General features: G+C 43.8%; 1 protein-coding gene across 1 annotated transcript in view; it reads right to left on the bottom strand.

Moving 5' to 3' along the window:
• Nucleotides 1–21,931, bottom strand: part of LOC143026824 (uncharacterized) — a 123,792-nt gene that overhangs the window by 30,912 nt on the left and 70,949 nt on the right. Inside the window, exons 10-21 of the mRNA XM_076187601.1 lie at nucleotides 21,335–21,497; nucleotides 19,685–19,806; nucleotides 18,722–18,881; nucleotides 17,968–18,153; nucleotides 13,733–14,875; nucleotides 8,608–8,718; nucleotides 7,958–8,185; nucleotides 7,144–7,228; nucleotides 6,063–6,235; nucleotides 5,375–5,526; nucleotides 4,441–4,561; nucleotides 1,377–2,357 (exon numbers count right to left, since the gene is read on the bottom strand). Of these exons, the coding sequence (XP_076043716.1) occupies nucleotides 1,377–2,357; nucleotides 4,441–4,561; nucleotides 5,375–5,526; nucleotides 6,063–6,235; nucleotides 7,144–7,228; nucleotides 7,958–8,185; nucleotides 8,608–8,718; nucleotides 13,733–14,875; nucleotides 17,968–18,153; nucleotides 18,722–18,881; nucleotides 19,685–19,806; nucleotides 21,335–21,497 (3,625 nt within the window). The remainder of the gene's footprint in view (nucleotides 1–1,376; nucleotides 2,358–4,440; nucleotides 4,562–5,374; nucleotides 5,527–6,062; nucleotides 6,236–7,143; nucleotides 7,229–7,957; nucleotides 8,186–8,607; nucleotides 8,719–13,732; nucleotides 14,876–17,967; nucleotides 18,154–18,721; nucleotides 18,882–19,684; nucleotides 19,807–21,334; nucleotides 21,498–21,931) is intronic.

Below are 21,931 nucleotides of genomic sequence, written 5' to 3'. Positions count from 1 at the left end.
TAGAAATCTAGATCCTCGCGCTCCTAGAGACCTGGTCTCGCACCTACTAGGGAATGTGATGACGTCATAGAACCACTGCCCTATCTGATGGTGGGGAGGTCCTCGGCTAAAGAGCCAATTAGAGGAGGACGTAACAAAAACGAGGGTCCTCAATCGGCCCAGAACTCCCTCATGAAGAATCGTCACCCCATGAGATCCCACCTGAAGAATCGTCACCCCAGTACGCCGAATATCAACAGTGGAATAAAGATTAGATTAGGTTAGGTTAAGTTGAATGAGGTTCATTGTTATCAATCTATGCAATCGAAGAATCGTGAAGCCAGAATGTCCCACGTGAAGAATCGTCACCCTAGGATAGCCCACATGAAGAATTGTCACCCTAGGATAGCCCACATGAAGAATTGTCACCCTAGGATAGCCCAATTGAAGGACTGTCACCCTAGAATAGCCCACATAAAGAAGTGTCACCCTAAGATGGCCCACACGAAGAATTGTCACCCTAGGATAGCCCACATGAAGAATTGTCGCCCTTTCGAACTCTGGGGTGACGATTTTTCATGTGATTCCTCAAACCTTCTGAAGAAAACCATTTTCACCGCTAAATCACTAAATATTCACTAACTCACACTAGATTTCGGTCTGTGGTCCCCATTCTGAAACTCTATGACCTCTCTTAAGGGGTCAAGGACCTCCCTCCCTGCCTCTCTCCCTCCCTCCCTCCCTCCCTCCCTCCCTTCCTCCCTCCCTAGATGAAGAACTAATCTACCCATTAACTATATGACATTCACCTCTGATGTGGATCATATCTCTTGAGTATGGTGACATGCTTAATGGATATTGTTCTGGCTGAGAACGGGCGATTCTATTCAGCTGAGGGGGAAGGGGCGAGCCCAACCCAGATCCCACAAAGGCGGGGAGTCCGCATAAGATTCCCCGTTCTCCAAAACCAGAAAAAAATCATAATGCATGTCACCGTTATTCTCATTTATGCATTTATTTATCTATTTATTTCTTTATTCACTTACTTATTTACTCATTTATTTGTCTATTCAATCATTCATTTATTTGTTTACATTTATTTTTTCGTATTCATGTATATATATATATATATATATTTATATATTTATATATATAATATTCTTGTTGACCTAAATTCATCCCATCATCCCCTCAATGACATCTTCATCTCAATCTACAACCTCTGACTGCAGGACAATAGTTCCCTACTGTATCTAAAACATAAAAAAAAAAAATAATAATAATAAATAAAAACTCACCGCCACCAAAGGAGCTTCCTCCTCCTCCTCCTCCTCCTCCTCCTCCAAAGTTTGCTCCTCCTCCTCCTCCTCCTCCTCCTCCGAAGTTTCCTCCACTGCCTCCGAAGTTTCCTCCGCTGCCTCCAAAGCCTCCTCCGCCGCCTCCAAAGCCTCCTCCGCCGCCTCCAAAGCCTCCTCCACCGCCTCCACTTCCGCTTCCACCGCCTCCACTTCCGCTTCCGCCGAAGAGTCCACCTCCGCTGCTACCTCCGCCGCTGAAGAATCCGCCTCCTCCTCCTCCTCCTCCGCCGACTCCTCCGCGGTCCCCGACTCCGCCTCCTCCGGCACCGGTTCCTAGATCTGGAAAGCCATCACTACTACTTCCGGTACTCGCTCCTGAAGGTGACGCGGTGCCAAATCCGGTTCCAGAACCGGTGCTGGGGCCAAGCCCAACACCGAAGCTAGAACCGGGCCTGGGCCTACTCCCACTATCAGAAGTGGAACCAGTATCGATTGCGGTTATGATAGTGGAATCGGGTCTGAACCCGGTTCCGGTAGTAGAACCGGGTCTAGATCCGGTCCCGGTGGTAGAACCGGGCCTGAACCCGGTCCCGGTGGTAGAACCGGGCCTAGATCCGGTCCCGGTGGTAGAACCGGGTCTAAATCCGGGTCCGGTAGTAGAACTGGGTCTAGATCCTGTCCCAAAAGAAGAATCTGGCCTGAAACCGAACCCGATAGTAGAACCAGGCCTAGATCCGGGTCTGGTGGTAGAACCGGGTCTAGATCCGGGTCTGGTAGTAGAACCGGGCCTAGATCCGGCGCCAGAGCTGAAACTCGAACCAAATCCGACACTTGGAACACCGTATGGGGAACTAGAGGTGAACCCAGATCCAGAAGTCGAACCGGAACTTGGGCCAGGGGTGGAACCAGGCCTAAACCCGGTACTTATCGTTGTTCCGGAGTTGAACCCGGGACCGAAAGTGGGGCCAGAACCAAATCCGGAGCTAGAACTGAACTGGGAACCCGAACCGGAGCCAGCACCGACTCCTGAGTTGGGTCCTGTCCCATGAATCACGCCAACGCTGCTGAAGGGCCTTGAGGCTGCAAAAGGTTAAAGAAAATACGATAGAAATTCACGCCCACCCACGCCCATGAGCCAACGCCCATTCCTACCTATCCCTTTTTTGACAAAAATTATTCCTAAAAAGTCTTAGTTATTTGTTTAGTTTTAACTAAACATGCAGCTCTGGTTAGTGTCACATGCAGAGAAATAGTCAAGCCAAACCTAAGATATCCAGTCTGACCTAACCTGACCTTCGACACAGTGACATTCTTTAGAGATTTTGTTCTCAGGAGCGTCAGGTGATTTTGTTCATTTGAGTGTCAAGCTCCGCACTGAACTGGATAAGTGCAGGAATCAACCTTCAGCTGAACAAGATCACTGAACGTTTGTTGCTAAAAAAAAAATGTTCAAATGATGTCACTGCGACAAAGACACTCTCTCGATCTATCTCAAACTCCTATGCTGAGTTCGCGGCATTAAGCTAATTCTTTTCCATATTTATTTACTCTTCTATGTACTTTAACTAAACGTCTATCAAATATAGGAATGTGTGTCTATTGAAGAGAGAGGTTCACCCAACGTTACATATCAGATGATGAATAGGCCTAACCAACTTGATCAATTTATATATCAAATACTATCAATTTAGAGACGGTTGCTACTTCCCTAAATCTAGATACTCTATCCTGAATACTTTAGCTAGTAAATGCTTTTCAAATTATCTAGACCCCACATATCCACCGTTCTATATTTGATATTCAAACAGTTGAAGGCAGATGAATTTCTAAGAACTGTTTTCTAATACTGATATTTGGTTCTCGCAGAATAAGCTGTTACATCTCTAAGACCCTTTTCTAAAAATATTAGCTGGTTTTCCCTATCTCTCCTTCGTAGCAATAAGTAAATAGATCCCATACTAAACATCCATCTTCTTCCCATTATCTGTTTACTGTGAGAATGTTAAAGAGCCCTGCATCTTTCCCCTACCTCGGCCTGTGATTGGCCGTCATGCATTCAAGCAGTGAATACGGTCACATCATCCAACAAAGACATCACCACGTCATGTGAGTGGGTGGAGCTTCTTTGACATTACCGTAATAAACAGACCATATCAAAGTCGAAACTCCCAGAAACTCTTTCCTTTGGATTCGTTGTCCCGCAGTTGGCCGTGGCGACGCATCTGCTGCTGCGATATCGGACTGGCGCCAAAAACGCCGGCGCCAAAAACGATGGAGACAGAATACGCGCGTGCCAAAGGCAAAGGCGCCGACATTGCACAAGAAAGCATCAAAACATGCAAAGGCAGAGGAAGAGTTAATGAAGCTGTCATTATAGCTGTTAGGCATTATATGATTAACAAGTGGACAGATTTCATATGAAATATTAGTATCAAATGTTATCATAGAGGTATTATTAAGCATACATATAGAAAAAATTCATGACCTATTAGAATCAAATCATCATGCGATTAGAATTATTTAAAATTTACCCAGAAATATAACACTAGTATATCATGAAAAATATAAACAATTATGAGCAATATTATTCATAAAGGCATAATCATTAACACACAAAATTTCTTTATGTGTGTGTGTGTGTGTGTGTGTGTGTGTGTGTGTGTGTGTGTGTGTGTGTGTGTGTGTGTGAAAGAGCATGTGACAGGGAAAAAGGAGAGAGATAGAGAGAAAGAGAGAGAGGGGGGAAGTAAGAGAGACATAGAGACAGAAATAGAGACAGAAACAAAGACACACAGAGATAGATAGATAGATAGAAAAATAGAAAGAAAGATAGATAGAGAGAGAGAGAGAGAGAGAGAGAGAGAGAGAGAGAGGAAAAGGTGAGCTATGTGCGTTTGTGTATGTACGTACATTATGCGCATATGCATGCATGTTTATATGAATATATGTATGTATGTATGCATGTATGTTTGTATGTATGTACATGTGTATGCATGCATGCACGAATACGCGCGTACAACATCTTGTGAAAACATTCAAGGGATTAACAAATCCCACCTACGAACCAGCCCCTCTCCCTCCCCCTCCCTCCCCTTCGGTACGGCAAAGCGACATGCAGAAGCACTTCGTAGCCCCAAATGGAGTCCTCAGGAGGTCCTCTTACCTCTGTAGTCGTCGCACTTCTTCTCAGAGAAGAGCGCCCCCTGCCGGAACGTGAAGGCTCTCTTCTCTGTGAAGGTCCCTGTGTCTGCATTCAGCAGGCACTGTCCGCTTGGGTCGTTCTCCTGAAGAAGAAGAAGAAGAAGAAGAAGAAGAAGAAGAAGAAGAAGAAGAAGAAGAAGAAGAAGAAGGAGAAGAAGAAGAAGAAGAGGAAGAAGAAGAAGAAGAAGAAGAAGAAGAAGAAGAAGAAGAAGAAGAAGAAGAAGAGGAAGAAGAAGAGGAAGAAGAAGAAGAAGAAGAGGAAGAATAAGAGGAAGAGGAAGAAGAAGAAGAAGAAGAAGAAGAAGAAGAAGAAGAAGAAGAAGAAGAAGAAGAAGAAGAAGAAGAAGAAAAAGAAGAAGAAGAAAAAGAAGAAGAAGAAGAAGAAGAAGAGGAAGAAGAAGAAGAAAAAGAAGAAGAAGAAGAATGAATAGTGGTGTCAATATTCCAGTGAAGAAAGGCTCATCCGTGATAACAAATTTCAGAAGTTTTCTCAATGTTTCTTGTGTTTCTAACATCTAGTAAAGTGTGTATGTATATATATATATATATATATATATATATATATACATACATAATTATCATAGTTTTAATTATCATATATGTACTATTCTTATACAATAAACATACACAAACTCTATGATTAAAACAAATACCATTCTGTAACATTAGAGTAAAGAAAACTCTCAGACTTTAATTCACCAATGTAGAAGTAAACAACAACTCTGCATTAGCGGAAGTAATATCAATAGTATCTGCAGCAGCACTATTGATAGCATCAGTAATAGTAGTAATAATAATTGCAGTTCTAGTTGTAGTAGTTGTCGTAGTGACTCATAATATCATCGGCAATAGTAGTAATAATAATAGTAGTTCTGGTAGTTGTAGTTGTTACTCACCGATGAGAGGAAGGTGTAGGACCGACACTTGAACTCCTTCTCGTCATCACAGGCGTCCTTGCATGTGGTATCGCTGAAGGCATCAAGAGCCTTCGTGACGTAGACGAAGAATCTGTTGCGGTGGTTGTTCACATACCGACACTCGCGCCCCTCTGCGGAAGAGGACACGGAAGCAGGTCAAAAAGAGTATACGCTCGCCCGAAGGCGCATAGCTGAGGCCGAAGCCGTCATCTTTGCGCTTTAGCGACTGTTGGTGGCAGGTAAGAAGTGTATGTAGGGGGGTAGTGTGTGAGGGAGTTTGATGTGAGAGATTAGGTGTGTGCATGTAAAAGGTGGTGAATCGGGGTGAGGGAGACTGATGTGTGGGGGCGGATGTATGTGTGTGGGAAGTGATACAGATATATGTGAATGGTGATGTGTATGAGGAGAGGTGTATGTGGGTGTAGGAGGTGTAGGGGAATGTGTGTATGTGTTGGGGGAGGTATGTGTGTGTGGGGGCGCAGATGAACATGTTTTCTTCTTGGTGTCTTTTGGCATATTTTCTTTGTAATCCATAAAAGACCGTGAAAGATTAACAATGTTTAACACGTCAATTTGTTTTATTCATTATATTCTGGCTAGCGCTGTGCGATTTCTGTCAAAGACAGAAAAAGCTGGTAGACCTGCGTCCGTAACACGTGGGACTTACTGCTCGAGCACTGGTTCTCAAGGTAGTCGACGTTGGAGGCCGGCTCGAAGTCAGCAACCCGCGTGTGGCGGTCGTGTTCGAAGAGGCGACAGATGCCCTGGGCGTACTCGTACGTGGCCGAACGACAGCTGATCCTCTTCTCCTTCAGACATCTGTTCTCACACTCAGACTTCCTGTAGACGAAGAGGGATTTTGTCACGGGTCAGGTGGAGAGCGAGAGGAGAGAAGGGAGACGTGGGGAGGGAACGGTGGAGAGCGAGGAGAAGGAAGGGGGGATGTGGGGAAGGAAAAGTCACGAAAGGAGATACGAACGTTCGTACAGTACGAAGACGGACGCATACCAGATGCCATGCGAGCTAAGCGAGGTACGCGAGCTATATGGCTCGATTGCTTATGCCAGGGGTTCTCATTAGGGGTGAAATTCACCCCCAGGGGGGAATTTTGGGATTTCTGGGGGTGATTTGTGACCACAGTCAGCTTACGGGGTGAGGAAAGCAATTATAGGTTTTGGCCTATCTGGCCTGTCACCTGGGCTGGATTTATACTAATTTGGGGAAAATATATACTAATTTGGAAAAAATAAAAGGGTTTTTAGTAATATTTGCATATTATTTAGAATGCACCTTTTGAAACAGACAATCTTGGAAAGGAGGGGGGGAATGACATTCTGACAAATGGTGAAAGGGGTGAATGGGCCAAGTAAGGCTGAGAACCCCTGGCTTATGCTCTTTTTCGTCCGGCCTGATGGGAATAACATCAGAAAAAATTTCACGACCATACGGTTCGCGAATCCAGCTTTACCTTGGGACTCCAAAAAACGAGCCCAATCTGGAAACACACGCTGCTTACCAAGACACATGTGTTGGTAAAGATGTTTACTAACATAATTAAGGACACCTGAATCCTACTCGCCATACAACTGTATTCAGATCAGAGAAACCCCACTTGCTATGGAACGGAGGTGAAGAAGAAGAAGAAGAAGAAGAAGAAGAAGAAGAAGAAGAAGAAGAAGAAGAAGAAGAAGAGAAGAAGAAGAAGGAGAAGAAGAAGAAGAAGAAGAAGAAGAAGAGGCACCGCTTACCCGATGTTCTGGTACGTGAGGACTCCTTCGCCCCGCATGCGGAAGTTGGGCACCCGCTCGAAGGTCCACAGGCGCCCGCAGTCGGCTGGAAGTGGGAGCAAGCAAATCACAATGAATGTCAACAGAATCGAGTGGAATAAAAATTAAAATAAACAACACATAACAGAAATAATGAATTAAGAAGATAAACAGGCGAATGATGAAGGTTGAAAAAGAAGTCACGGGTCTAGTTCCGAGTTTCTGAGTTTGTTCCTGACCGGTTTCGCTCTATGCTTCTTCACATTCCTCTGAAGAAGCATAGAGCGAAACCGGTCAGGATTAAACTCAGAAACTCGGAACTAGACCCGTGACTTCTTTTTCCACCTTCATCAACTTGTCACAATGTACCACCAAACAGACGAATATGTAGATAGATAAATACAGTAGATGAACAAATTACAACATAGAAGCATTAATAAATAGGTGAATATGATAAGAATACAGATGAAAAACAAATGAATAATTAAAAGCATATAAACTAAAACTACATGTAATTGAAGGCAAAAATTCAAGTGAAGATACTACGTGCACACGCACACACACACATACACACACACACACACACACACACACACACACACACACACACACACACACACACACACACACACACACACACAGACACACACACACACACACACAGACACACACACACATTATTTAAGATTTTAAGAAAAAAATATGCTGAAAGATACAAAGACGGGTCACTACGAGCGTAGCTTCCTTCCTGTATTATGCAACTAGGTAAGCACACACACACACACACCAAACTCACCAAGGTAACAGACCGACTCGAAGTAGCTGCCCCCAACGAGAGGCTTCAGGTCGTCGGGGTTGGAGGTGGCGGTCGTACTCAGAAGGTAGCACTCTGCCCGGTCGTAGTCCAAGTTGAAGGCGATGCATCTGTTGTCTGAGGCGCACCGGACCGTGCACTCCCGCGTGATGGCCGCGCGTCTCCTCGGGTCGCGGTCTGCGGACGATGCAAGAACGAGGTGACCACGTGCTGGGACAGCCGGGACAAGTGACAGTCACCGGTATGGGAATTTTATGCTTACCAAACGGTAGGGATAACGGTAACGGGCAAAGATGATTTTTTTTTTTTATCGACTTATCTACTTAATCATTTAATGCAGAACTTCTTAACCTTCCCCGACCTCGCCATCCCCTGTAATTAGGTCTCTGTAGACCATCAACTACCTAATATCTGGTTAGGGAGACTCCACCCTATAAAACGTTGAGCACTCCTTAATATTTATTACATCACCCTCTAAAATTTGATTCAGCATCTCCTAAATTCATTTCAGCACCTAAATTCTATTTCAGCACCTGAAACTTGTTTTGTCACCCTACTAATTTTGTTCCTTCCGCCACCACCAGACTAAGGAGAACTCGACTTCGAGCGAGAACGGAGAAACTTGGACTTACTGTTGGCGGCGTAGAGAGGCGTCGATCGAGCCCCGGAGAGCGCGTGTCCGGTGACCTTCTCGTAGGAGAGACGTCCGTTCCGGCACCGGTCTGCAGCAAATAGAAAACCTCCTGTCGGGGACGCCGGGGGGGAACGACAAAGATGGTCGGACCTTTAGTCTTGTGCAAGAAAGCCGAAACCGCGAAGCAGAAGAATACGCGAAAAAGGCCGACGAAGATGGCGGGCGAGCGTTTTTCAAGAAGAAAAAGAAGAAGAAGAGGAGGAGGAGGAGGAGCAGGAGGAGGAGGAGGAGAAGGAGGAAGAAGAAGAAGAAGAAGATTTTTTTTCACGGTATGACATATCCTTTGTTTTCTTTAGGTCAGAAGTAGAAGTATTTCGATGGATACATAAATCTATAGCCCTAGAAAATTTACGAAAATAATTACTCTACTCTTAACGCATTTCACTGATCTTAACAATCACATTTTTCCTATTTCTAATACATGATGTATCTCTTGGAAGACTGTATAATACTTGCATGTGTACCTTCTGGAGTGAAAGGAAAAAATTGTGAAGATCTTTATTCAATTGAATGCAGCAAATTGTAGGAGAGAGGCCAAACGCAAAGTATGGGATCCAATGTATTTGACGTTTCGCCCAGCAGAGCTTCTTCAGAAGAAGCCCTGCTGGGCGAAACGTAAAATATTGGACTCCCATACTCTGCGTTTGCCCTCTCTCCTACAGTGCTGTTGCAGTCGTTGCTGCTTTTACTCGAATGCAGCAAATTTTTACGGAAAATGTCAAGGGTTATATTTTTCTCTTTTTTTCGAGAGCACGACTTCATCTTCAATAAATTTATGACCCACAATTCTAAACGTTTATATTCAGTTTAGGACAGCAAAAGACGCCATCTTCGTCTCCTCGGTTATAGATTTTAAAACAGCTAAAGGCAATACAACAGCAGAACACACTATGATCTAGTCTACACAATTTTTTTTAAAAGAAAAGAGTTTAGATTGATTAAATTAGTTAGTAAACAAAATTCTACAAAGACAAAATTTTAAATCTAACAACAAAAAGACATTAAATTACTGCAAAAAACTGTCCATATTAAAACGTGCGTTAGACCCCCTACGACGCGAAAGCAAATGTCATGGGTTTTCGTTCCAGATGGGGCAGAGAGCTTTGTCCAGGCGAGGAATCTGGGGAGGCTGGACGAAGTCCAGCTTAAGGACCTCGATCTCAGTCGATCAAGAGCTCCTACAGACTCAGGTCCTTCCATTTAGAAAGCCTAGGATCGTCTCTTGCCTTATGCCGAAACAAAACACATGAAATATGCTTCCGTGTTAAGGAGTTAAAAAGTCAGTTTTGCGTGGTTATCAACCCCTTATCACTGGGTAAAGGTTATGATTTTCTCGTCATAAAATTTTATCTGATTATGAGAGTGCCTTTTGCCCAAGAAAAGGTTGAATAAATCCCGATTCAACCTTTCATCTGACATAAAGCCTTTAATGATTTCTGGGGCGATTTGCCACTAGATTTTAGCCAGAAGATAATGTACCCTCTAACTGATAAGGGGTTATTTTAAGACAAAGTTTAGTCAGGTTTGGTTTCATCAGTGTTAGTTGTTAATTTAGAAAGTATATTCGAAGAGGCTACGTGGTAGGTAAAGGAAGTTCGTTCAAGTTGTTGTGAAAATATAATGTTCAAATATTTCAGGAATTTGTGATATAATTATGAATTGATAAATTCATAAGAATGAAGAGATGTTTTGGAAGGAAGTTAAAAGAATTGCAGAATGCGGAGGAAGTTGGGGATTGGATGAGGAAGCAAAATGACAGAGCTATAGAAAAAAAATATTAAAAGTGATGAAAGCTAATGAGGCAACTGAGTATCATTTGGAGTGTTTGACAAAGGACTGGCTAAAGAGGTTCTCTAATAGAAGCCTAATGGAGAGGAATGTTCAGGGTGATCAGAGGAAAGTTTGCATATTTCTACTTTACAAAGGAAAGGGGGACAAATATGAATGTATTAGTTTTAGAGAGATCAGTCTGTTGGGTATAGGTGGTACACCACATAGGAGGATGTTAATTGAGATGGATGATTAGGAGCGAACAGAGGGTTAATTGGGAAGACTAGTGTGGGTTTAAGAAAGGTAGAAGAGGCATGGATAAAATCTTTGTAGTAAGGCAGATTTGTGAGATTTTAGCAAAAGATAAGGATTTGGGGGGCTTTTATGGTCCTAGAGAAGGCTTATGGTAGTCGATAAAATTATGGGATGTGTTGCAGATGTATGGAATAGGAGGAAAATTGTTAAAAACATTCAAAAATTTTACACGAGTAGTAGATCTTATGTTAGGGTTAGAAATGGTGAGAGTGAGTGGTCTGAGGTGAGGATGGGAATACGCCAGGGTTGTGTAATGGCACCATGGTTGTTCAACGTGTGCTTGGACGAGATGGTACGGGAGGTAAACGCGAGGGTGATGGGTCGGGTATTAAAAATAACTAGAAAGAGTGGAGGGACGTAGGAAGTGAGCCAGTTGTTGTTTGCTGACAACACTACGCTTGTCGATGCGGCAGCTAGTGATGGAGTTTGTAAGGGTATGCGAGAGGATAAAGTTAAAATTAAATGTGGGTAAAAGTAAAGTGATGAGGCGTGAGGGTGGTAGTTAGTTGGAGATGTCGGAGAGAGGCTAGAAGAAGTTAATAGTTTAAAGTGTTTAGGGTCACACGTGCCCTATGAATGAATGGAGGAATTGGGGTGGAGATAGGCTGTAACAGGAAGGAAGCAAGTAAATGTTCAGGAGGAATGAAAAGTGTCATGAAGAATAAGTACATAGGGATAACCGCAAGGAGAAGACTATATGAGGGGGTAATTGTGCCTACGACACTGCGTGGGGCAGGGACTTAGAATTCAAGGTAGGTAGAAATGAGACATTCCACTGTGTTTGGATGGAAATCTTAATAAGTATGGCGGGGTTTCAAGGATAGGGAGGTGAGGAAAAAGGAGGTAAGATGGAGAACGGGGACGAAAAGGGATCTGGTAAATAGGTCTGATCAAAGAATACAGATATGGTTTGAGCATAAGGAAAGAATGAGTAAAGAAACGCTAGCAAAAAGAGTGTGAAAGACACAGGTGCATGGATTGAATTTCAGGGGAAGTCCGAGAATGAATAAAAGGGGAATGTCTGTCGAGTAGGGAAGGGAGAGGTGCGAGTGGAGGAAGGATGTGAATGGATGATAAACTGATGCAACCAGAAGAGGGTTTCTCCTCGTCTTTTCTAATTACTCGTGAGTGGACGAAGAGAGAGAGAGTCGGCATGTGATGAAGAGAGGGGGCTAAACCAGCTACGGCTATCGAGTCCTACTGTGGATGTGCTGTGTCCTTCTTCGTTGCTTCTAACCCAGACAGTAAGCGGGAGAGTAGGGATGGCCCTTCATCCACAAGGAGATAAGATTAAAAGAAAAACAAGTGGCTATTGGATGGGTGGTGGGTGCTATGAAGAGTGGGCTCATCCCTTGGCTGGCTACCTTATAAGGTAAATAGGTAGTCATACAGTTGTATAACACAAAACCCTTAAATGTTGCTTAGCCACGCGCATGAACATAAATCCCTCTGATTGTGTTTGATGTGTTTGTGTATCTCATAGTTTTTCCTTTGACACCAGACGATGTTATTCACCTGAGAATCAGACACTGAACTAATGAGATTCTCGTGTACTAAGATATCTACTAGTCCACTTTCCTCTCATCAGGTGACCAAAATCGCTTGGAGTCGCCCAGTAAATAAATAAATAAATAAATAAATAAATAAATAAATAAATAAATAAATAGATAAATAAATAAAATTGAATAAAGAATCCCACTATGAAACAGGTACTTGCGTGAACAGTGGGGCGACATGTACGTTTCCAAGGGAGGCAGGTTAGAAGGAGAAGCTACTCAGTGACCCAACGGAAAGAAATGCATTCTATAACTACTGACACTCTGCTATACGGCTACCAACACTATGCTCATGGTAGTTTAGAGGTGGCACACCAGTTTAATAGGCGAAGACTACAAAGAAAATATATGACGCAAGACTTTGTACGGACTCAGAGCCGTGTTGAACGCCTAGAGAAAAGGTGTTTAAGATGATTTGCATGGTGGCTACGGAGTGAAAGACACCAACCTTAATAGTCAGCCCTAGTGGCCCTTGTAATAGTCGATAAGCTTAAAACCCACAACCAACCAACTAGGCAAGATTAAAAAGAATCAATGCTGTGCAATTGTGGTCCAACCTTTTTGTTTCCCAGAGTTTCTTCTTGTAGACAAGTAAGAAGAAGAAGAAGAAGAAATCCGTATCCTTTCCCATCCGGAAAAATACACCGGATTCATCTCAATCCCTCAGAATGATCACCCTTTAGCACTCTCAAGCCACCATCGTGGCTCAACGTAGCAAATGCTCCAAGTCATCTTAATGGCTCCAAACATCACCTGACAATCAGGATCTATGTCTTGGGGGAACATGACCACTGATTGTCGTATTAATACCAATGAGTCCCGTGTTTTGACACCTGATCATTTAAATGTATCTTTCCCTTAAAAAAGAGACTAAATTTATCTCCATTTTTTCATACGAATTAACCAATAAATTTGTGGTCTAACACTATTCTTAGCATCTATTTTTAAACTACACATCTGAAACCTCGTTATTTTACAGAATGTGTGTCTGATGACTTGACATCACATGGGTGTGTATTCTAAAACAGATAGGTTATTGATTAAGCATGTGAAACGAAAATTGTCTAGACATAGAATCCAGTAAAAAGTATAACTAAGGAAGTTAACAAATGCGTTGGCACCGCTAAGTCTAGAAATAAAAAAGTGCCATGAAAATAGATATATCATTTCCCCCATATCTAGGGCTGCCAACCTTTCCAAAATGAAATAGATTTATTTCTCTCGTCCAGATTTGCCCATTTTTTTTTTTCTTCGACATTCATTCTCCCGAGTAAAGATTTGTTTTTGAGTTATGAAAAAGAAGTTTGATTGTGAAGTCTCATCCCGACAATCGTGTCCCGAGTTTGCGTCGAGTCGAGTCAACCAGGGTCAATCTATCCATCAACTTCGTCAACAACAGCAATCCACTGAGAGTCCACTTACCACCTCCGACGCCTCCAAAACCTCCGGTACCTCCTGGGCGTCCATCTCCATCTCCGGTACCTCCAAATCCACCAGTACCACCGGGGCGTCCGGATCCTCCAACGGAGCCTCCAATTCCTCCACTTCCACCTGGACGATCGGTACCTCCGCCAAATCCACCTTGACCACCAAATCCACCTTGTCCACCAAATCCATCGCCGCCATCACCACCTGGTCGACCGAATCCATCGCCGCCATCGCCACCTGGTCGACCAAATCCATTACCGCCTGGGCGGTCGAATCCATCGCCACCTGGTCGGCCAAATCCATCGCCACCTGGTCGACCAGATCCATCACCACCTGGTCGACCGAATCCATCGCCACCTGGTCGGCCAGATCCGTCGCCACCTGGTCGATCGAATCCATCGCCACCTGGTCGATCAAATCCATTACCGTCTGGGCCGTCGAACCCATTGCCACCTGGTCGACCGAATCCATCGCCACCTGGTCGACCAGATCCATCACCACCTGGTCGACCGAATCCATCACCACCTGGTCGACCGAATCCATCGCCACCTGGTTGACCGAATCCATCGCCACCTGGGCGGCCAAATCCATCGCCACCTGGTCGACCAGATCCATCACCACCTGGTCGACCGAATCCATCGCCACCTGGTCGACCAAATCCATCGCCACCTGGTCGACCAGATCCATCACCACCTGGTCGACCGAATCCATCGCCACCTGGTCGACCAAATCCATCGCCACCTGGGCGGTCGAATCCGTCGCCACCTGGTCGATCAAATCCATTACCGTCTGGGCCGTCGAACCCATTGCCACCTGGTCGACCGAATCCATCACCACCTGGTCGACCAAATCCATCACCACCTGGTCGAACAGATCCATCACCACCTGGTCGACCACCTCCCGGGCGGTCAAATCCTCCTCCACCGAATCCGGGTCGGTCGGTTCCTCCTCCACCAAATAAACCTCCGCCTCCACCAATTCCGGATCCTCCACTTCCTCCTAGTCCTCCAGAGCCGTCCCCACCTCCAAAGCCGGATCCGGTGCCGTCGCCTCCCGAGGTCGGAGGAGGGTCGCAGTTCCTCTCGTAATAATTGGTCCCCGCTCGATCAATTGTGGCACCTTCTTTCCCTGCCGAAGCTGTCGGAACAAACAAACAAAAATACATATATATGAAATAGCAAATGTGTATACATTGTGACGAATGTGGATAGGAGGTAAGGGAACACGGGCTGAGGGAAATACTTTTATTCCTGACTAGTTTCGCCTGAAGAAGCCACTCAGGCGAAACTAGTCAGGAATAAAAGTATTTCCCTCAGCCCGTGTTCCCTTACCTCCTATCCACGAAATAGTAAATCCTGTAGACAGAAAAATATCTAGACAAGTAAATGAATTAATGTATAACTAAATAAGGAATCGATTATCTAAATGGAGGAATAAATAAATGGATAGATAACACTGGGCTGCATCAAAAATGCAACATAAATGGGAATATGATTTTCCTGACCAGTTTTGCGTGCTGAACACTGTGGTGGTGTTCGTTTTGCTCATGGGGTTCTAGATTTTGTGTTACACAGCATGTGTTATCGTGCTAGGTGCATAGGCAGCTATATATGAGTTATTAATGTGTAATGTCCGTGTGTGATCATTGACTGTGTCTTATGTTTATTTCTTTTGTTGCAAATTAACCGAAGGATGGCGCAGACTTGCAAGAACTGTCCTGACTCGTTCTGCTACATATGCGGAAAGTACGCGCCTTCAAAACAGAAACGCGCTATCACATCTTCGGTAAAACGTCTGTATCGTGCCTACTTTGCCATTGTACTAGGAGATCAGGACAAGCCATGGGATCCTCACATCCCCTGTGTGAACTGTATTTCTGGGTTCAGCCATTGAAGTAAAGGGACACATAAGTCAGTAACATTTGATATACCAATGGTTTGGCGGGAACCGAAAAACGACCATGATGACTGTTATTTCTGTCTGGTGAAACCGCTGGGGAGGAATGCTAAAAGCATGAAACATTAAATATCCAAACATTCCATCAGCTATGCGACCTGTACCACACAGTGATGACGTCCCAGTACCAATTTGTCCTGAGAATGTGCACCGTAGCAGTTCAAGTAACTCTTCAAGTAGTGACCGTGAAGATGCAGATGTGTATGAAGAGTTTCACCCTACCGGGATCCCTGGGAAAAGCCCTCAGTTGTTTGAACAAAGTGAGCTAGATGACCTTGTTCGAGATCTTGGGCTGTCAAAAGAATCTGCACAATTGCTAGGCTCAAGGTTAGCAGAGAAAAATCTTTTGGGAAGCAGCACACGCTTTGCATGGTATAGGCATCGAGAGCAGGAATTTGTGCGGTACTTTACTAAGACAGATGACATGGTATATTGCCATGATGTTTCAGGTCTTGTGGGACACATGGGCAAGGAATACCATCCTGAAGAATGGAGGCTCTTTATCGACTCCTCTACAAGGAGTCTGAAAGCCGTGCTACTTTTTAATGGCAAAAAAGTAGCATCATTGCCCATTGCGCATTCCGTCACCCTGAAAGAAACCTACGCTACCATGTCACTTCTTCTTAACAACATATAATATCAGGATCACAACTGGCTTCTTTGTGGTGACCTGAAGGTCCTAAGTATTTTGTTAGGGCAGCAGGGTGGCTACACAAAACATCCATGCTTTTTATGCTTGTGGGACAGCCGTGCAGATTCTGTACACTACCGACAAGTGCAATGGCCACAACGGACGGAATTTGTACCTGGCCGCCATAACGTCAAAGCTATACCATTTGTACCAGCAGATAATGTGCTTCTACCTCCACTTCACATAAAGCTGGGATTGGTGAAGAACTTTTTAAAAGCACTCTCAAAAGATGGAAAAGGGTTTAAGTACCTGTCCCACAAATTCCTTTCTGTAAGTGATGCCAAAATGAAAGCCGGGATAATTGCTGGACCACAGATTTGTGAGCTTCTTTCAGATACCGGCTTTACTGAAGCGTTAACACTTTATAAAAGAAGTGTTTGGAATAGTTTTAAGTCAGTTGTAACAGGCTTCTTGGGGAACACAAAAGCTGATGACTACAAGGAAAGAGTTGGGAACATGCTTCAAGCATATGAGACGGCTGGCGTACGGATGAGCATAAAAATGCATTTCCTCCATAGCCATCTTGACTACTTTCCTGCCAACTTGGGTGACTTCAGTGAGGAACAGGGGGAGAGGTTCCATCAAGATATATCCGAAATGGAGCACCGCTATCAAGGCAATTGGAGCGTGACAATGATGGCTGATTTCTGCTGGTCGCTTCAAAGAAGCCGGGCAACATTTGCTGATACACCGGCACACAAGAGAAAGTCTGGAAAGAGTGCCTTTCAGGGAGAATAGCTGGCCTCAACATTCACATATTTTAATACCATTGTGATTTTTGTAAGCAGATATGTACATGCCGTATGTGTGTAACGTACATCTATCATGATTTTGTTTCTTCTCAATAAAAAAAAATGGCCTGTCAACCTCTGTTTGCCTTTACTTACCTATATATATTTACATGAATTTTATAGACCTGGCTCAGACGCATTCCTACATGATAAACGTGAATCATTTAGTTTCAGTTATTACAACAACAAAAATGAGAACCTCCCTGAAAAAAATTACTATGATTTCTGGATTCAGCAGGCAAAACTTTAATGGGAAATGCTAATGACGTCTTTGTTGCAATATTTTGTTATGCAGCCAAGTGTAATAAGTAAATAACAACTACATTAAAAGATAAGTGAATAAATAGATGACTGATTAATGACGGATAGCCGTTGAACTACATTTCATGACATATTTTTTACTCTAGTCAACTGAATGAAGCCCCTTTGCACAACGAAGGGATTAAGTCTATTCACAAGGCAAAGGCTATCTTGAAAAAATCATAGAATATAGAAGACTGATTAGCCGTACATAATCTGGTCTTTCAGATTGATACCGATCGATCATCTCTTAGAGCCGCACTCTCAAAACCTTTCACCATACCTATCAAACGCTCTCTACCATTAGAAAGGAAATTTTTATTCGCTTTATTGGTTATACTTATGAAAAATCTTGCAAGTTTATATAAATGCATATACCAGCAATCCAGGTCAACTAAACAAGAAAATGGATAGAATATGATTTTCTAATAGTAGACAGCTTTCGTTTGTCGAAGGGCTTTCGAAGTACGGCCCTTACTCGCGTTCTTTACCTGAGTCATCACCGGAGATGAAGCACTGGGAACCGGTGGCGTAGTAGGCGAAAGAGCGGCAGTGGAAGCGTTCGTAGTTGGTGCAAGCGCGGTAACACTGCTCTTCCGAAGTGATGGCGCTGACGGTGGCGTCCAGGAAGCGAGGGTAGGCGCTCTCCGTCTTCGTGATCTCGCACGAAGTGTCCACTGCGGAAAAAGAGTTCGGGAACTTGTAGGGGTAGGCAAGTCTTTCTCTCTATCTATCTCTCTCTCTCTCTCTCTCTCTCTCTCTCTCTCATACACACACACACACACACACACACACACACACACACACGTAATATATATAACAATAACCGATGCCTCGAGTATCACTAAGTGGAAAACCCACAGCCCGCCAGTGGCTGGCAATGGTCCTTGGGCCTTCCCATAGATTTCTCTGGGAAGAATCTTTGGACTGTTGTCTGTGTTGTATCAGTGTGGAACTCTTCCTATGAAAGTAGAGGGAGAAGGATAACAGCCGCCAGTTGTCAGCTCTCCATATGTGAAAAGGTGTAACAGATGAAGTTGAAGTTGACAGAGGTCTTCGGCCAGCCCGGAGAACAAGTGTCAGCCCCTCAGGGCTGCACCCCTTGATCGAGGTGAGGGAGTTGACGGGTTATAAGAATGGGGGGGTGGGGGAGGTATGCTGTCCATCTTGCAGGATCACCACAAGTAGGTTCCCGTCAATGGTCCCTGGAGAGACAAAGTCATCGAAAGACCTGGAGGAACTTACCAGGCACGCACTGGCTTTCCAAGTACTCGACGTTTTTGCTCTTGGACGTGATGTAGGCCCTCGGGATTGTCCTCCGGTCGTTGCTGCTAAGGGTGCAATTGAGGCTCACTGTGTCGTATTCAGCTGAGCGGCAGGTGAACCTCTTCTCCTCCAAGCAGTACTGAGGGAGAAGGAGAGACAGGAGGAGGGTGAGTACCGTTAGAGAAAGGAGAGACATCGAAGTGTGTCTCCGCAGCAACAGTGGGAGGAACAATGGACGAAGGAGGAAAGAGGAAGCGGGAGGAGAAGGGGAAATGAGCAATAGGGTGAAGGAGCGAAAGGAGGAGAGAGGAGGGAGGAGGGAGGTAAAGCGATGGAAGAGGAGGGAGGAGGGAGGTAAAGCGATGGAAGAGGAGGAAGGAGGATGGGAGGGTGATGAGGGATGAGGAAAGAGAATGGAGGAAGAAGGAAGAAGGAAGGGAGAAGGGAGGATGGGGGTGGGAGGAGGGAGGAGAAAAGAAGGAGAGAAAACGGGAGAGGGAGGAAGGAGTGAGAAGAACATTATGAGCGAAGGAGGAAGGAAGAACAAGGAGAAAGAAAAAACAAAAGAAGTACGAGGAGAGAAAGTGGAAGAATTGATAAATGAGACAAAAGCTCGGACAGAACTTGCGTCCGTAACTACACACTTAGATATGGGGGAACTAAAATGCACATTACCCTATGCCCCCCAACACACACACACACACACACACACACGCACACACACACATGGAGGCCTTGAGCTGGTGGGTCCGTTTATTGACTCTTGATTACAACAATACTTGATACCTCATTCACTGCCCACCACGCGAAAGGCTATCCCTTTATTCCAGATTTCAAGAAAAAACTTGATGCTGAAAGATACGAAGATGGGTCACCACGAGCATAGCTCCCTTCCCGTATAATACAACTAGGTAAATACAACTAGGTGAATGTTAGCCTCACCTCGATGCAGTCCCGCCGACCCGGGACGCGCTGGTAGGTCCAGTCGTTGTTGCCGAGGAGCTCCATTCCGGGGACACGCTCGAAGTGCCACACATTGTCCCGGCACTTCGGCGGAAGGATCACTGCAAGAAGAGGTGGATTTTGTATAAGTCTGGGTGTTTTTTTTTTTACGGATATTACAATGTTTTTTAATTGTGTATGAAGTGGGCTTGTGCTTTGACTTGGCCACATTCATTATAAGAGGGAATGCACACAATATATATGAATGTATGGAATGTACATTATGTATATATACATATATATGTATATGGTTTGAGAGAGTGACGTAGGGAAATTCCAAGATGGAGCAGATGCACTTTATTCTCTAACGTTTCGACAGAGTCTTCTTCAGAGAGAAAATGGTACAGTCAATTGTGCATACGCTCTTTATATACATATCTAGCGGATCATCAGGCTGGTCGTCTTGGAATGGAGCTCGCTGATTGGTCTGTATGTGCCCCTGCGATAACCAATCCGGCCGAGACACGTGATGGGTTTATAAACCCTTGTCTATGATTAGTTGTTACTGCTAAATTGAAGTAAGCTGCTTCTATAGTTTTCTTTGTCATTTTTTTCATTCCAGTGTGTAGTATTTCTACATTATTCCAATTGAGTTAATGGCCGTGGTTCATAGCGTGTATTACTAATATATTAGATGTTCTGTGGTGTCACATGAAGTTTTTATGTCCATAGATTTTTTTTCCGATTCCTCGTGATGTTTCCCCGAGGTAAGCTGCGTCGCATCCGTCACAAGGAAATCTTTATACTACGCTATCTTCGTTCTTTTGTTCCGTATTTTGGTTTCTGGGCACCATATTCTTCCTCTTCCGTCCTGACAAGTGTACTAGGTTTACTCCGATTCTAGCTTGGAACTTGGATTATTATTACATCTTGTCTCGAATAGGGTACCACTAAGTAGTCTCTTTCTTGCTTTCTGGTGGCTATGGTTTTTTCTCCGTGTGTGTTCAGCTTTATTTTTTAACTTTTGTAGTAGACACGGTGGATACTCTCTCTCACACACACACACACACACACACACACACACACACACACACACACACACACACACACACACATATACATACATACATACATACATACACACACACACACACACACACACACGTATATGTATATATATATATATATTATATATATATATATATACATATATATATATATATATATGTACATATACATATGTATATACATTGTATAATTTGCTGTTTATAATTATCAATTATATTTTTCGCCCTTTATTTCTTATTTTTTATTATCCAATAATAATAATTTATAAATTATCACTTCTTCCTTATTTACCATTGACCATCATGTCATTCATTTTCTTATATATATATATTATTTATTATTTATTACATATCAAATATCCATTGTTTATCATTTATTTATTTATTCATCTGTTCGTATATCTAATTCATTCATTTTTAATTTTTTTTTTTTTTTTTTTTTTTTTTTTTTTTTTTTTTTTTTTTTTTTTTTTTTTTTTTTTTTTTTTTTTTTTTTCTTTTTTTTTAAGACGCTGCAAGATGCGGGTTCCCGGAGGGACCAGCCGGACACGCTGATCCCAAGGTTCTGGATCGTCCAACTCACCCCTGACGCAGGTCTTCTCGAAGTAGCTCTTGCCCCTCGTCGCCACGAGCTCGAAGTCCCTCCCTTGGGTGTTCCGGTCCAGCTTGAAGCACCTCGAGTTGACATAGTCCAGCCCGAAGGCCGGGCAGTCCAGACTGTCCTCTTTGCACAGCGAGGCACAGCTCTGCAAAAAGGGAACCAAAGGGTGACGACGCGAATAAGGTCATCATATTTAAACAACAGGGCAGGACTCGCAGAAATGGATTTAGACTGGACACATTTTGGTTTAAGAAGGAAATAGGAAAGAATTGGTTTACTAAACGGGTGGTCGACGAATGGAATAGACTTAGTAACCATAAGAACATACATAAGAACTTAAGAATGAAGGAGACTGCAAGAGACCATAAGGCCTACACTAGCAAGAGACCATAAGGCCTACACCATGTAGTGAGATCTGAAACTATCAGTTCTTAGAAACAGTTGGACAACTTAATGGATGGGGATGACAGATGGTAATGGACATGGAACTGCCTAGTGTAGGCCTCATGGTCTCATGCAGTCTCCTTCATTCTTATGTTCTGCAAAAGTGCCAGACTGATTAGGGTACCACTCACCCAA

This window comes from Oratosquilla oratoria, chromosome 7, assembly GCF_046742065.1.
Source record: "Oratosquilla oratoria isolate Oo_2021 chromosome 7, ASM4674206v1, whole genome shotgun sequence".
In the NCBI taxonomy this organism is placed as follows: Eukaryota; Metazoa; Arthropoda; class Malacostraca; order Stomatopoda; family Squillidae; genus Oratosquilla; species Oratosquilla oratoria.
Note: the sequence above shows the minus strand (reverse complement) of the source record. Positions and strands in the feature narration are given on the sequence as shown.